The sequence below is a fragment of the Alosa alosa genome, chromosome 19 (genome assembly GCF_017589495.1).
Source record: "Alosa alosa isolate M-15738 ecotype Scorff River chromosome 19, AALO_Geno_1.1, whole genome shotgun sequence".
Classification (NCBI taxonomy): Eukaryota; Metazoa; Chordata; class Actinopteri; order Clupeiformes; family Clupeidae; genus Alosa; species Alosa alosa.
The window spans coordinates 17,253,699-17,266,528 of NC_063207.1; the positions used below are offsets into that span (position 1 = coordinate 17,253,699).

The following is a 12,830-nucleotide window of genomic DNA, read 5'->3' on the forward strand; positions in this document are numbered from 1 at the left end:
GTAGTGTTAAGAACAATTTAATAACCAATAATTGACAAAAAAAAATTTAATGCATGAGAAAAATAATTTCATAGTAGCATCTGTCATCACAGTTATCACAATTAGTACATTATATTCTTGACCTCTGTAATTACAAATTTCGCAAACCTCCAGTTCTCTCTCCCATATGTTCTTAAATTGCACATGATGGTCAACGCAACTCCTGCTCCCTGAGGTTCAACCTGATGTTCCACCTGAGGTGATGGGGACCATACCGTTGGGGCTCAGAATCTCAATCCAGTAACCATCCGGGTCCTGAATGAACGCTAAGCCTTTCATTTTACCTGAAATAAGAAAGCATGTCATGTGGGCATTCTTCTAGGTCAGTGAAAAACAGTCAGCAATTGCTGGAGAAGTTCTGGAGTAAAGAGGACAGCAGGCCCCCACACAAAAATGTTGGTTATAAAGTACCACTACACATTCAGCCACAAACCAAACTAGTCATCGGGTTGTGAGGAGCACTTACAGTGCAATCAAATTTTTTCATCAATCTATACACAATACTCCAATATTCCACAAAAATGCAGGTGTTTGGAGTGTTTTGTAAATTTATCAAAAATAAAAGATGGAAATAACTCATTTGCATAAGTATTCAGAACCTTTGTTATGACTCTTGCAATTGAGCTATGGTGCATCCTACTTCTATCAACGTTCCTTGAGATGCTTCTAGAACTTGATTGGAGTCCACCTGGGCCTAAATGAATTCATTGGACATTACCAACAGTGTTCGTAGATCTGGCCGCCCAGCCAAACTGAGTAATTGGGGACAAAGGGCCTGATTACTCAGTTTCAGATCTACGGACAATTCTCTCAACCTCGTGGTTTGGTTTTCACTCTGACATACACCATCAACTGTGAGACCTTATATAGATAGATGTGTGCCTCTCCTAATAATGTCCAATGAATTCATTTAGTCCCAGGTGGACTCCAATCAAGTTCTAAAAAAAATAAACTGAATCCATTTTAAGGCGGGTCTGACACATAACAAAATGTGGAAAACTTGAAAGGGTCTGAAAACTTTCCGGTTGCACTGTAAAACCAGGGAGTCAGGGTTAGCTTCAGCCAATTAGCATGGCATTTGGGCGCCTACATTTCTTAAAATATGGTGTCCCATGGGCCGACTTCCGGCACCAGTTTTTACATGCTGATTGGTAGATGACAGCTCATGCACGAGTTTAGTGTTGGGCACGCGCATCCTCATGCGTCCATATTGGTGGTAGGCATTTCTGCCTACTTGGATTAACCTATGGATTCTTGACCTACTACTTGCATGGTCTAGGCTTTGTGGTAAAAGAAAAAAGTAATTAAATGTCATTATATTGCTAATGTTTCCATTATTTGTGGGTTGGCAAAGTAACTGACTATGACAATACATTTAGCAGATGTGTAGCAATGACTTAAATCCAATTATTAACCTACTCTGTCGAAGAAACTAAACATTTTTACACAAACACACAAAATTCATTTCTATGACTATCAGTTTGTTTTCCTGCACCATTGACATGATTAGGCTACTTCCATTTGATTTAAATGATCAGGCTGCCAGCCGAGGCAATAGCCAAATATCCAACAACCCTCTCCCCTCAACTTTAAATAGATGAAGCGTCAACTGCATTGGTTTCTATGAGATTGTGTCAGAAGTTTCTGATAGTGACAGCAATTGCAGACACTTGAAATGCCTGGTTGCTCGAACTGCATTATACCTGAGGGCAGGGTATCTGCACATTTTCCAAGTGCAAATTTAAAGACTTTTAAGACCTTTTCAAGACATCTAAATGGAAAAATGAAGACCATACCACGGCAAAAAGATACATACGGCAACTTAAAATTGTTTTATGCAATAGTTTTTTTTTCCTACTAATTTTAACCCCCACCACATTTTGGATGTCTACAGAAGTTACCAAATATATTCTGGTGAAAGAAAAATAATTGTGTGTGAATCACCTTCACAGCTATAAATGCCCAATTTTATGGTCTGCTTTTGAAGCTAGCTGTACATATCTGGTTGTGCTTACTGGCTGAGGCTGACTGTTCTTCACCTGTATCTGTAGTAGCCTAGATTACTTGCCAAAGACATGCACTGGACTGGATTCCCTTCAATATTTTTTTTTTCAAAGTTAGACTAAGCTATTTAAATATTTTAATAGGCCTACTTTATATAATTTACTATGTGCATCTATTCCCATATGCATTATATGTCCCATATGCAGCACAGCAAATTAAAGTTAATCCACCACTTTACATTTTGCATACCAGTTGTATCTAAACTAACCAAAGCTTGACTGAAACATTGTAAAACCATTGACTTGTTTTAAAGTAATTAAGAGACAGGTCCTCCTCGGATCCTGCTGAAAACTGCTGGTTTCATCTCAAGCACGTACATATTATGAACGCACAGGTTTTTTTTATGTAGCCAGTTGCCGCCATTAAAAAAAATGGTTATATTAAACGGTTATATTTCACAACTTTTGCGAAGTAGGCCTACTGGGTAAGGCTGGCAAGCAAGCTGATGACAGATATTACAGGTATTATAACTTAGACAGATATTTTCTTCCCTAGGCTAGGCCAGCAACACACGCTGGAAAGATGCAAACAGATCAACTTAACATGTACAGTATTTCCTTCTGATTGCGAAAACGTTTGTTTTCTTTTTCTGTCAGACCGTAATTCCTTCATAAATTGCGCAGCAAATTATCAGACGAGTGTCTCCCTTTCGAAAATTCAAGACATCTCTAACAATTTAAGACTTTTTTTAGGCCTTGTAAGTTGTATTTAAGACTTTTTAAGGATCCGCGGGAACCCTGACTGAGGGGTGTGTGTGTCTATCGGTAAGTGTTTTAATTTGCGTTGGCTTCATTTCAGCCTGCAAGTTTCGGTTTAACAATCTGCAAATATACATACGGGGCGCACCAAACATCCCGGCTATCCACAAGTTTCTTATGTACCATGGCTACTTCAATTAGTCATTTTTGTAGGCTACTTCAATTAGTCATTTTTGTAGGCTACATCTTGTGCACTTAATGTCCTACAATACAGCCTGTCATAGGGATCATTATTTGCGTGACCAATACAAAATATTTAATTCTTACTCAATATTGACTCGCATTGTGTATTATAACATCAATGAATATCACATTATAGAACTTCGAGACACGGGGCAAACTCCTGTACCACCATACCCAAAATGTTATCCCAATAGCGAACCAATAAAATAAACTTGCGCCTATGGCAATAGATGATGCGCATTCTCGAAAAACTACTTTTCCTCTGCAAGAATATCCAATCTACATCAATGACATAGACCTCTCCAGAATAAGTCCCGCCTCCGTAACTTCCGTATCCATCCAACTTCCGGGCGTCGATTGTCTATGGGAAATAACATGGCGTTTGAAATATCATACCCGGTAAAACATCTGTAGGTAGCGAAGTAGAAAAAAGCTGGTGGGCAGATTGGCCTACACACTTCTGCCATCTAGTTTCCACTGGATTTTTTGATTGTCGGTGCCGTTACAATCAAAAAATCCAGTGGAAACTAGATGGCAGAAGTGTGTAGGCCAATCTGCCCACAGCTTTTTCTACTTTGTCACCTACAGAGTTTGACAGGTACGATCTTTCAAAACGCCATGTTATTTCCCATAGACATTTGACGACTGAAGGTTGGATGGATACAGAAGTTAGGAGGAGGGACTTATTCTGGAGAGGTCTATGCTGTTGTATTTCCGTCCGTTGTCTTCATCTGTAACGTGGAACCTAATTGGTTAACTCTAGCTGGTGCCGGAAATAGAGCGGCGAAGTCCCGTCCCTTCCCTTTGCCTCCATGGGACCTATCTTTAAAAAAAATTGAATGGCAGTCTATGGCGAAAAAGAAATTATTTTCTGGTCCCGGTTGACTTGTGCCTTGAATTACCCATATGATGTTTGTCAATTTTAAAGACAATTTTTCATGTAAAGACATTTGCAGTTTGTTTCGTAACTATTGAATTACAACATTGTGAAAGATCGTAATTCCAACGACTACAAACCCATCAGTCGCGCTAGTGATGTTAGCTCATTCACAGCCACACTAGATTGTACAAGCATACCAGCAACAGGTCTTAATTGGGCTTTCCTTGCCGAAGAAAATACCATGAGTCAGAGGATTAAACACATCAGGTAAATTGTATTCGTCCATAGACTGTACATTACATACTGTTAAGTGACATAGCAGGCAGCAAGATGCAACCGTTAACTAGCATAACAGCTCTTATCGTTTCATTTTAGTTGGTGGCGTACATCGCTCGAGGCGAGAGATGTAGTCCACTGAGTGGATTCGCACAAAACCAACATAACTTTTGAAGTCTATCGAACAACAGTACTTTCTTGGCGTGAAAAATTATCTTTTAAATTCACACACATATCATATGTGAAATTAGGTGGCACAATTCAAACTGGACCAAAAAATAATTGTTATCTCTCCATTAACTCCTGTTCATAATTTTTTGAAAGATAGGTCCCATGGACCGGAAGTAGAAGGGGCGGGACTTCGCCACTCTATACGCTACATGAAATACCATTTTGATAAAGATGGCTGCGGTCAATTTTAAACTTCTTTGCTGAAGTAGCTAGCCTAGCATGGGCCATTGAACTGAATGGGGGCAGTACTTCCTCCCTCTCTCTCTGTAGTTCTATATTAAATCTCCATGCTTAAAACCCATGAAGCTGATGCAAGGTTTTAGTTTTCAATACCCACCATCATCTGGCTTCTTCACAAAGGTCACTCCTTCCTCCACAAAAAGCTTGCAGGCTGCATACACATCAGGGACAGCAATGCCAATGTGCCCTACATAAGTAAAAACATAAAAAAACAGTTCCCATTTATTTGTTGAACATTTATTGAACAAAACCTCATGGTGATAATCATCCTACGTAATGTCTGGCCTATTATTTGTGGAGATTGGTGAGTTATTATAACCTGACTCGCCAGATGAATTTCGTTCCGCCTAGCTCCACTCATCCATCTGGAACCGATCAATTGGAATGGTGTTTCAGAAGGCAGGGCCTAATCAAAAAATGCTTGCATATGATTGAATACGCCACTTGTCCGTCATCTATTGACATGCTACTTCAACCACTCACATCGAAGCCAACCCGTCACGCTGAACAGTCTCACAGTCGCTTCTACACTATGTCACATCTATGAAACTCCCGCCCTGCGTCCTGATTGGCTGTACCATAAAATCGGGTGCAGAAATCACTCTCAATGGAAGAGGACCCAGATGGATGTGAGTGAAGCTAGGCGGAGCTAAGCGGAATTAAATTCATCTGGCGAGAGTCAGGTTAGAGTTATTACCCATGTCTGGATATCAAGATGAATCATGTGCTTTCAAAAAACATAAAGAAACTCACCAAATCCACGTGGGTCTGAGTTTCCATTGTGGTAGGACTGGCTGTCATCAGTTTCTGAACCCCAGTTACTGTTGGCAGGAGAGCATTTACAGTAGTGAATAACAGCAGCTCCATGTTCAGCAACAGCATCACAGCAGGACATCTGTACAATACGGAAAGGTTTGTACTCATGATGTGCAGAACTCACTGTGTTAGCTCAATGGTGGCTCTTCGGGAGAAGGTCCACGCCGTCCTCTCCTTCACATCACCTGGAATCTCCTTCTTGTCCTCATAACCCAGGAAGTAGAGAGAGAACCGCATTGCTGGAAAATCAAACTTTTGCAGCAAGCTGGACAAAACAGATCACACACACAGAAACCCTATGTTAAAATTGTTTTTCATAATCTCCTGTGTTCTACGGAACAGAACCAGGAAGGATTAAACACAAAGGAAAGACAGAGAGAAGAATTAAAGCAAGAAAAGACTGCTGATCCATGACTCACGTCATTCCTAAAATTCGTGTGTAAAAATCTAAGGACTTCACTGGATCCTTAACTCTGAGCATAGTCTGCTGCATCATGAAATCCTGTAAGAACAACAACCAATATCATAACCAATATCATAACCAGAATTCAACCACCATGAACCTCATGAACATCCAGGCTTTCAAGATGTCAATTTATTGTCTAGGGACCTCTGAGAACAATTGTCCTAGGCTACTGTGTGGCATACAGATAATGCACACAAGTCTATATTAGTTTTTATTTGTTTTTTGTATCATACACTCTTTTATTGTTTTTATTTGATTGTTGTTGCTGTGTTTTTGTTAACTCATGGCATCAACCTTCCCTGAATAAACAATGGTTGATGATGATCATATTTTACTGCTCCTCATACTATTCATCCTGCACATACACTTATTCTTACTACTCTTATAATGTTACTGTTTCTGCACTGCAATGGTACTGTTACCACACTGCACGTAGCTGTACATATTATACATATCTGTCTATTCAGTTCATACTGAATACACATAATTATTCTGTTTTTCTCATAATATATTACTGTTAATACACTGATACAGGCTATATCTATTCTTCTTACTACTCTTATAATGAACTGCCACTACACTGCACGTTGTATACATTATCATACTGCATAGCCATTCTGCTCTTTAGGTTAGCCTACTGCTAATACACTGCACATATTTCCATTTAATTTATATGACTGTAAACCTTTTTACGCTTTTTTGCACTTTTGGTTAGACGCAAACTGCATTTTGTTGTCTTTGAACTTGATCTGCACAATGACAATTCAGTTGAATCTAATGGTGACGATATAATAAGGTTGTTTTGATTCAGAAATGGTGTTAAATTTGCAATAAGGCCTCTGTTTCGCAATCTGGTTGAGGACTGTCATTTTTTGTAAAGCAAAAAAGGTAAAGTAGGCTACCTAATTGAAGGCCTACTTGAAAAATGGGTGTGGACCCCCAAAAAAGTCTTTGTGGGAGGAATGTCCAATTACGGTCATTTCCAAATATTTCTACAATCTGTGAGTCTGGAACTTTCCCATCACCTGATAAATGTTCGCTATATTCTCTGATAGGCTGCGAAATGGCTCTGGAACTGCCTACCTACATAGCAGCACAATCAGTCAAGTTAACATCGTGTATAATGTCAGAGCTCTCGCCACGCATAGCAGTTAGAAGCATAAGTCGGAAATGTCAGTGCTAATTCTGGAATTGTCGAATTGCCACTCTTGACCAGAAGCCAATTCGCTATCCAATAACTTTTAATGTTCATAAATAGTTGAAACACTGATATTATTAGCAACTACCTAGGCTAGCTTCTGGTTGAACTTGATACAACATAAACGTTAGCACAGTGTTAGCACAACCTGTGAACATAACATGGGTAAGTTGTACGTTGTACGTTTTAAATCATTTATTTTACTACTATTACTGACTCGTCAGATGGGAAATGTATCACTACCCATAGTTAAGTTACTTTACAGTGAGTGATCCACGAGTTTGATACACCAACATTCACATTCCAGTGGGCTGTCTAACGACTGTCCCGTAGGGCTCGGTTAAAACTTCCTCAGCGTTAACGTTATGCACTCTGCTATGTTAGGTTTCCAAGATGACCCCCGATACATGCAACATGGCTAAACCTATCTTTACCTTGGTAATAGGATTTCCATCCTTGCAAGCAGCTGCAAGAGCCTCGTCTGTTAAACCTTGATCAGTCATTTCGAGATCTGCCCGGTTCAGGTGAAAACGACGGGACTGGCGCAAAGTCTTGCCTGCTGCTGCTAGGCGTGGTAAACCAAACCTAATACAGCTCCTTCCAGTTTGAACGCAGTAGGCCCCCGTGTGGCAGATGGAGTATATACAAAATTGTGTACTTGGTAGACGTAAATAGGTTGTTCTGAAACACTGCATTCTGCTGATTTAAACAGCGCACCAGTGGCGCTTTCTTTATTAACTGTCCATCATGGAGGTCAAGTTCCTATTTGTCAACTACTAGCGCCACGAATGTGTCAACTTCAGGGGAATATAGGTCAGCATTAACATTGGCTGCGGCAAGTCACATGAGCTCAAGCCAGCAGAATCAGCTATGCAAAAAGTAGACCCTTGAAGATGTCTGACTGTAGGCTAGTAGTAGTGTTCCCAAGGATTTTCACACTGGAATTCCCTGTGGCAGTTTTGACCATTCTAGAGCGCTCTAGAATCTTTGGTATTGACGTTGGGAACGTCACCTAAAAAAACGAACTCGCGACTGCGCAATAAATCAAACCCTGGATCATATTTATTGTCTTCTTCACCGTGGGATAGGGAGAAACGTAATTTCAATTCCCCTGCATATAGTATTGTGTGACAATAAAGCTGACTTTTTTGACTTTGACTAATGCGTTTCATGAACGTAGGTTACGATCACAAACTCCTAAATGATTTTAGCCAAAAAAGCGATATGAATCACTGATGCATAGTGTTGTGAATGTTTGATAAATGTAACATTATCAAAACCTGGATCATAGGCCATGTGTGTACTGAAGGCTGGCTGCGGAATTAGGCCTACGGATAGGCTATGAGCGTCTTAACCAACATGCTAGACCTAGCCTATGATTTTGTTAGTTTAATATTTGTGTAAGAACCACACTAAATCAGCATTGGTCAAATTATATTAGGCCAACTGTTGTGTAATGTAGTGGTGTAAAAAAAAAAACACCTACTATGATTTGCAACTTACTTTGCCCTTGTAATCAACTAGTATTAGGCCTAACAACATTTCAAAATATCTAAATACATTGAATTATATATATGTAAAATGTCTGTCAAAACAAACATAACATGGTTACATCACTTCGGGAAAATGCAAAACATTCTCTTTCATTTAGGCTAAATCATTTTCTCATTAAAAATAGACCATAGATATGCATGCAACATGCATTGACATATGGGGGGATTTGATGAATATCAATCATTACTGTCTATGAGGGATTTATGCACCAAGGTAACTTAAGTAAATTTATTGTGTCTTGTAAATTATGTCTAAGATAAATGTTTTATAACTTAAATGTGGTGTAAGAGATTTTGTATTTGTCAAAACGAGTTGATAAGCAGTATAGGGAGGAAGATTGGCAGAGAATTGCAGACAAATTCAATTTGTAAGAGGACTTTTTAACATAAATAAACATATACATATACTATTATTAAGCAAATGCAAACCATAGCAACTTGAATAGCCTACTTTTGATAAAGCAGCTGCTATCAATCATCTGATTGTTAATTATTAATTACCCTAAATGCATCCTGAAAATGACTTCTTAGACAATATTGCAGAGGCTACAAACGCACATGGCGACAAATGGAAATGAAATACAAAAAATTGATGCAAGCAGGTAGCCTAAGTTCTCAATGAAGTAGGCCTAATAATTTCCAAATAAATTGTCTAATCACCAATCAGGCTTCACATCTCATCTTCACGTCAACAGAAAAATTAGGAAAGACAGCGAGGAATCATAAAATCGGATGAGTCTGACGATGAGTTTGTTGCAGCAGAGCTCCAGGCCGATGGTGGAGGGCATCCAACTCTGAGCCTGCTACCGCGTGTATCAGCTCCTACATCAGGGGTGGGTGTGCTTCATCTTTCACACAACCCTTTCTGGGAATGTTTCACAGGCTCTCCCAATGTACCACCCCATCCCCACCCTTAAACAGTGACAGGTCATTCTCTCACCCTCCTGCGTCCACCAAAGAGTGACCCCGAACACTCAGTGTGTGATGAGTCGCTCTCCAATGACATGGACGAGGTATGAGCCTCTCTTGTAAAAGCCCTGCATATTTAGTAACAGCACTGTTGTCTTTAATGTCGGCTGATGTGTAGGCTGCTATAAAGCGTATATGCCCATAGTTCTGAACAGCTGCTCTCAGGAGTTACTGGCTATTCATTCTTCTTGTTTTACTCCCTCTCTTTAGCGTCGTTCCTTTCTCCACATTGGATGAGCATTAGCCTGGGAATACCCAGGCTAGATGAGCATAATTATGAGTCCTCAAAAGACAAAGAGGTAAGGCCAGTTACCATCCAGTTAAGCAGGATATCTGTCAGGATTATAATGCAAAAGAGACACACCCATTCATGGGCAGACCCATTCCTATATAGTGAAAAAATAGAAGAGTATTTAGAAATTCGTAGGAACTGTGTTGTGCTTGTAAGAACCAGCCTGGTGCTCAAACCTTTTTGCCTTTCTGATACAAATTATTAATTAAATGGAGTCAGATTAAACGAGTTTGTAATAATAACAGTTACCAATTAACTCTTCACCAGCTTGTCTATTGTTCAGACACTCGATCAACAGGAGAACGGCGCAACATACTTCTCATTCCACGTGAGAGGCGCTGTGGGCCTGTTCTCTCTTTCAAATGAGGATAGCGTGAAGTGTTTCATTCTCCTGCGGCCTTATCCCTCTAAATCTCAAAGTGTTTCACCGGCCGACGCGATTTCGGCCATACTCTTACATGCTCTTGGTCTCTAAATATTAATCAGAATCAGAATCAGCTGCAGCTGAGGATGATCGCTTCCTTGTTGTCCCTGTCAAGGTTGCCATGGTCGTGGACACCTCAACATTCACAAGCAAGATGCAATATACAGTTGAAAGGGTGGGGATAGTGCAATATCAGTATAGACTGAGGTTTAAGATTAAAAATAAATATAGTGCAAGGCAGTTCAGTGCAATGATAATGTATTAATAACACTATTGTAACTATAAGGTTGAAGTACACATGAGGTAGATGAGCAGAACAGTGTTAATTGACTTTGTTCAGTGTAAGGGTGGGGCTCTCTGCAGCCCTAATTGTCCATTGCAGTCTGGCCCTGTCCCGTTTGGTGGCAGACCCAAACCAGGCAGTGATGGAGGTGCAGATGACAGACTGAATGATGGCTGAGTAGAAAGTGGTCAGCAGCTCCTTATGCAGATTAAACTTCTTTAGCTGTATCAGGAAGAATAACCTCTGCTGGGCCTTTTTCTGGATAGTGTCGATGTGGAGGGACAATTTTAGGTCCTGTGAAATGGTTGATCCCAGGAACCTAAAGAAATCCACATTGGACACTGTGTCGTTCTGAATGGCGAGGGGTTGGCTTCTCCTAAAGTCCATTGTCATCTCCACAGTCTTCTTGGGGTTAAGCTGTTTCTGGCGGCACCTGGACCAGCTGTTCCACCTCCTGCCTGTACGCAGACTCATCACCATCTTGGATCAAACCAATGACGGTGGTGTCATCTGTAAAGTTCTGAAAGTTCTAAAGTTCTGACAATGAAAAGAATGGCAGAGTGGTTAAGAGTCCGTTTTAAGATCCAATGGACAGGACACATGTCCCCATGGATTGGAATCCCACTCCTGGAACCCAAATTAATGATAAAGAGAAGCACTGCTGCAAATGAGTCTGATAGTTGAAACGCAATCATAACTTCATGTCTGCTGTAATAATGTCTTTGCACTGTAGCTTGGATGTATGCTAAATTAATAACTGTAAATGTGATCAAACTTATTTGCAAATACAGAGTACATGTTTAATTGAATTCAGATTCACCTTGGAAATAGTTCTTTAAAAGTGGATAACTGTTTGGAAGCATATGAAAGGCTCCCCACTCAACAACATCAGCAATGCATCTGCATCTGTCTCTGTTCCTCAAATGTTTGGTCTTTTTTATCTTATTTTGTCATATCTAACCTCACAAATTGTGAAGCACTTTGGGTCAACGCTGTTGTTTTTAAATGTGCTACAATTAAAATGACTTGACTTGACAATATGCCCAGGAAATGCCCAACACTATTGGTGACGTGATGAGAAGACAGAGAAAGACACAAGTGACACAACAGCTCCACATTGTTCACAGAAATCATAGAAATATTGAGGGGCAATAGCACCAGAAATACACATGCGTAGGTGCAGAATGTAAAATATCAAAGTAGCTGACCGTAACCATTTGTATTCAGACTGTATATAGTTTGTGGTGTGAAGATGTATTTCACAAAGTGTGTGGACATTCACTTTTTCTTTTTTTTATAAATGTATTTTTGGAGCTTCTGAATCTGATAGTTGGCTACACTACGGGTTAAAAGTTAAGGGCCACTTAGAAATATCCATTCCACTCCATTATAAACAAAATACCTGCTGAGATCAGTTGCATTGTGTTTTTTTTTATCAGGGCAGCAGTTTTCAGATTACATTATGTGCTTACATAATTGCAAAAGGGTTCTCCAATGCTTTCTCAGTTAGCCTTTTAAAAATATATCAGATTAGTGAACAGAATGTGGCTTTGGAACATTGGATGATTGGTTGCTGAAAATGGGCAATTTAGATATTACATGAAAGATTAGCCATTTCTTTCTACTGTACAATAGTCAAGAAACCTTTGGCACATAATGCTGCCCTGATTAAACTGATTAAAAAAACAATACAACTGATCTCAGCTGGTATTTTGTCTATAATGGAGTGGAATGGAAATTTCTAAGTGACCCCAAACTTTTGACCGGTAGTGTACATGGTTTGGTTACAATTTACTTGACGGTATCTACATAAGTGACATGACACTGTCATGAATGTGTCATAAACATTATAAACAAGTCATAAATGTTTATGACAAAAGGCTTCCATCACTCGCCTCTGTCAAATGTCATTCGTTTTTTGTCATGACAAGTTAGGATTAGGGTTAGTGTCATTCGGTTTTTGTCATGAGAAGTTATGACAGTGTCATGTCACTCCTATGTAGATACGTGTCAAGTAAAGTGTTACCCATGGTTTTAAGCTGCTTAGGGTGTTACACCCACTAGTGGGAGGTATTTGTAGCAGCCTCCTGTTGATTGTCTGGAGATGGCCTTGCAAGGAGGAATGGCAAAGGTCTGCAAGGCTGCAAATGAGAATTTT

The 12,830-nt window shown here is 39.8% G+C and overlaps 1 protein-coding gene across 1 annotated transcript; it reads right to left on the reverse strand.

Moving 5' to 3' along the window:
- Position 1: 1 nt before the first annotated feature.
- Positions 2-8,037, reverse strand: glo1 (glyoxalase 1). Its single transcript, XM_048227674.1, has 6 exons — positions 7,586-8,037; positions 5,907-5,989; positions 5,612-5,752; positions 5,425-5,492; positions 4,769-4,858; positions 2-323 (listed from the first exon to the last, which is right to left on the reverse strand). Exons 1-6 carry the CDS (start codon positions 7,844-7,846, stop codon positions 217-219), a joined length of 750 nt encoding a protein of 249 aa, XP_048083631.1. The 5' UTR covers positions 7,847-8,037; the 3' UTR covers positions 2-216.
- Between the last annotated feature and the right edge of the window lie 4,793 nt (positions 8,038-12,830).

Bases quoted from the DNA above. Each gene is read 5' to 3' on its own strand.
- glo1 (XM_048227674.1), bottom strand. From the start codon at position 7,846: ATGCAGTGTTTCAGAACAACCTATTTACGTCTACCAAGTACACAATTT. The intron at 5,493-5,611 runs GTGAGTTCTGCA...TCCTGCCAACAG, and splicing joins GCCACCATTGAGCTAACACA to TAACTGGGGTTCAGAAACTG. The intron at 4,859-5,424 runs GTGAGTTTCTTT...TTACTTATGTAG, and splicing joins CTCAGACCCACGTGGATTTG to GGCACATTGGCATTGCTGTC.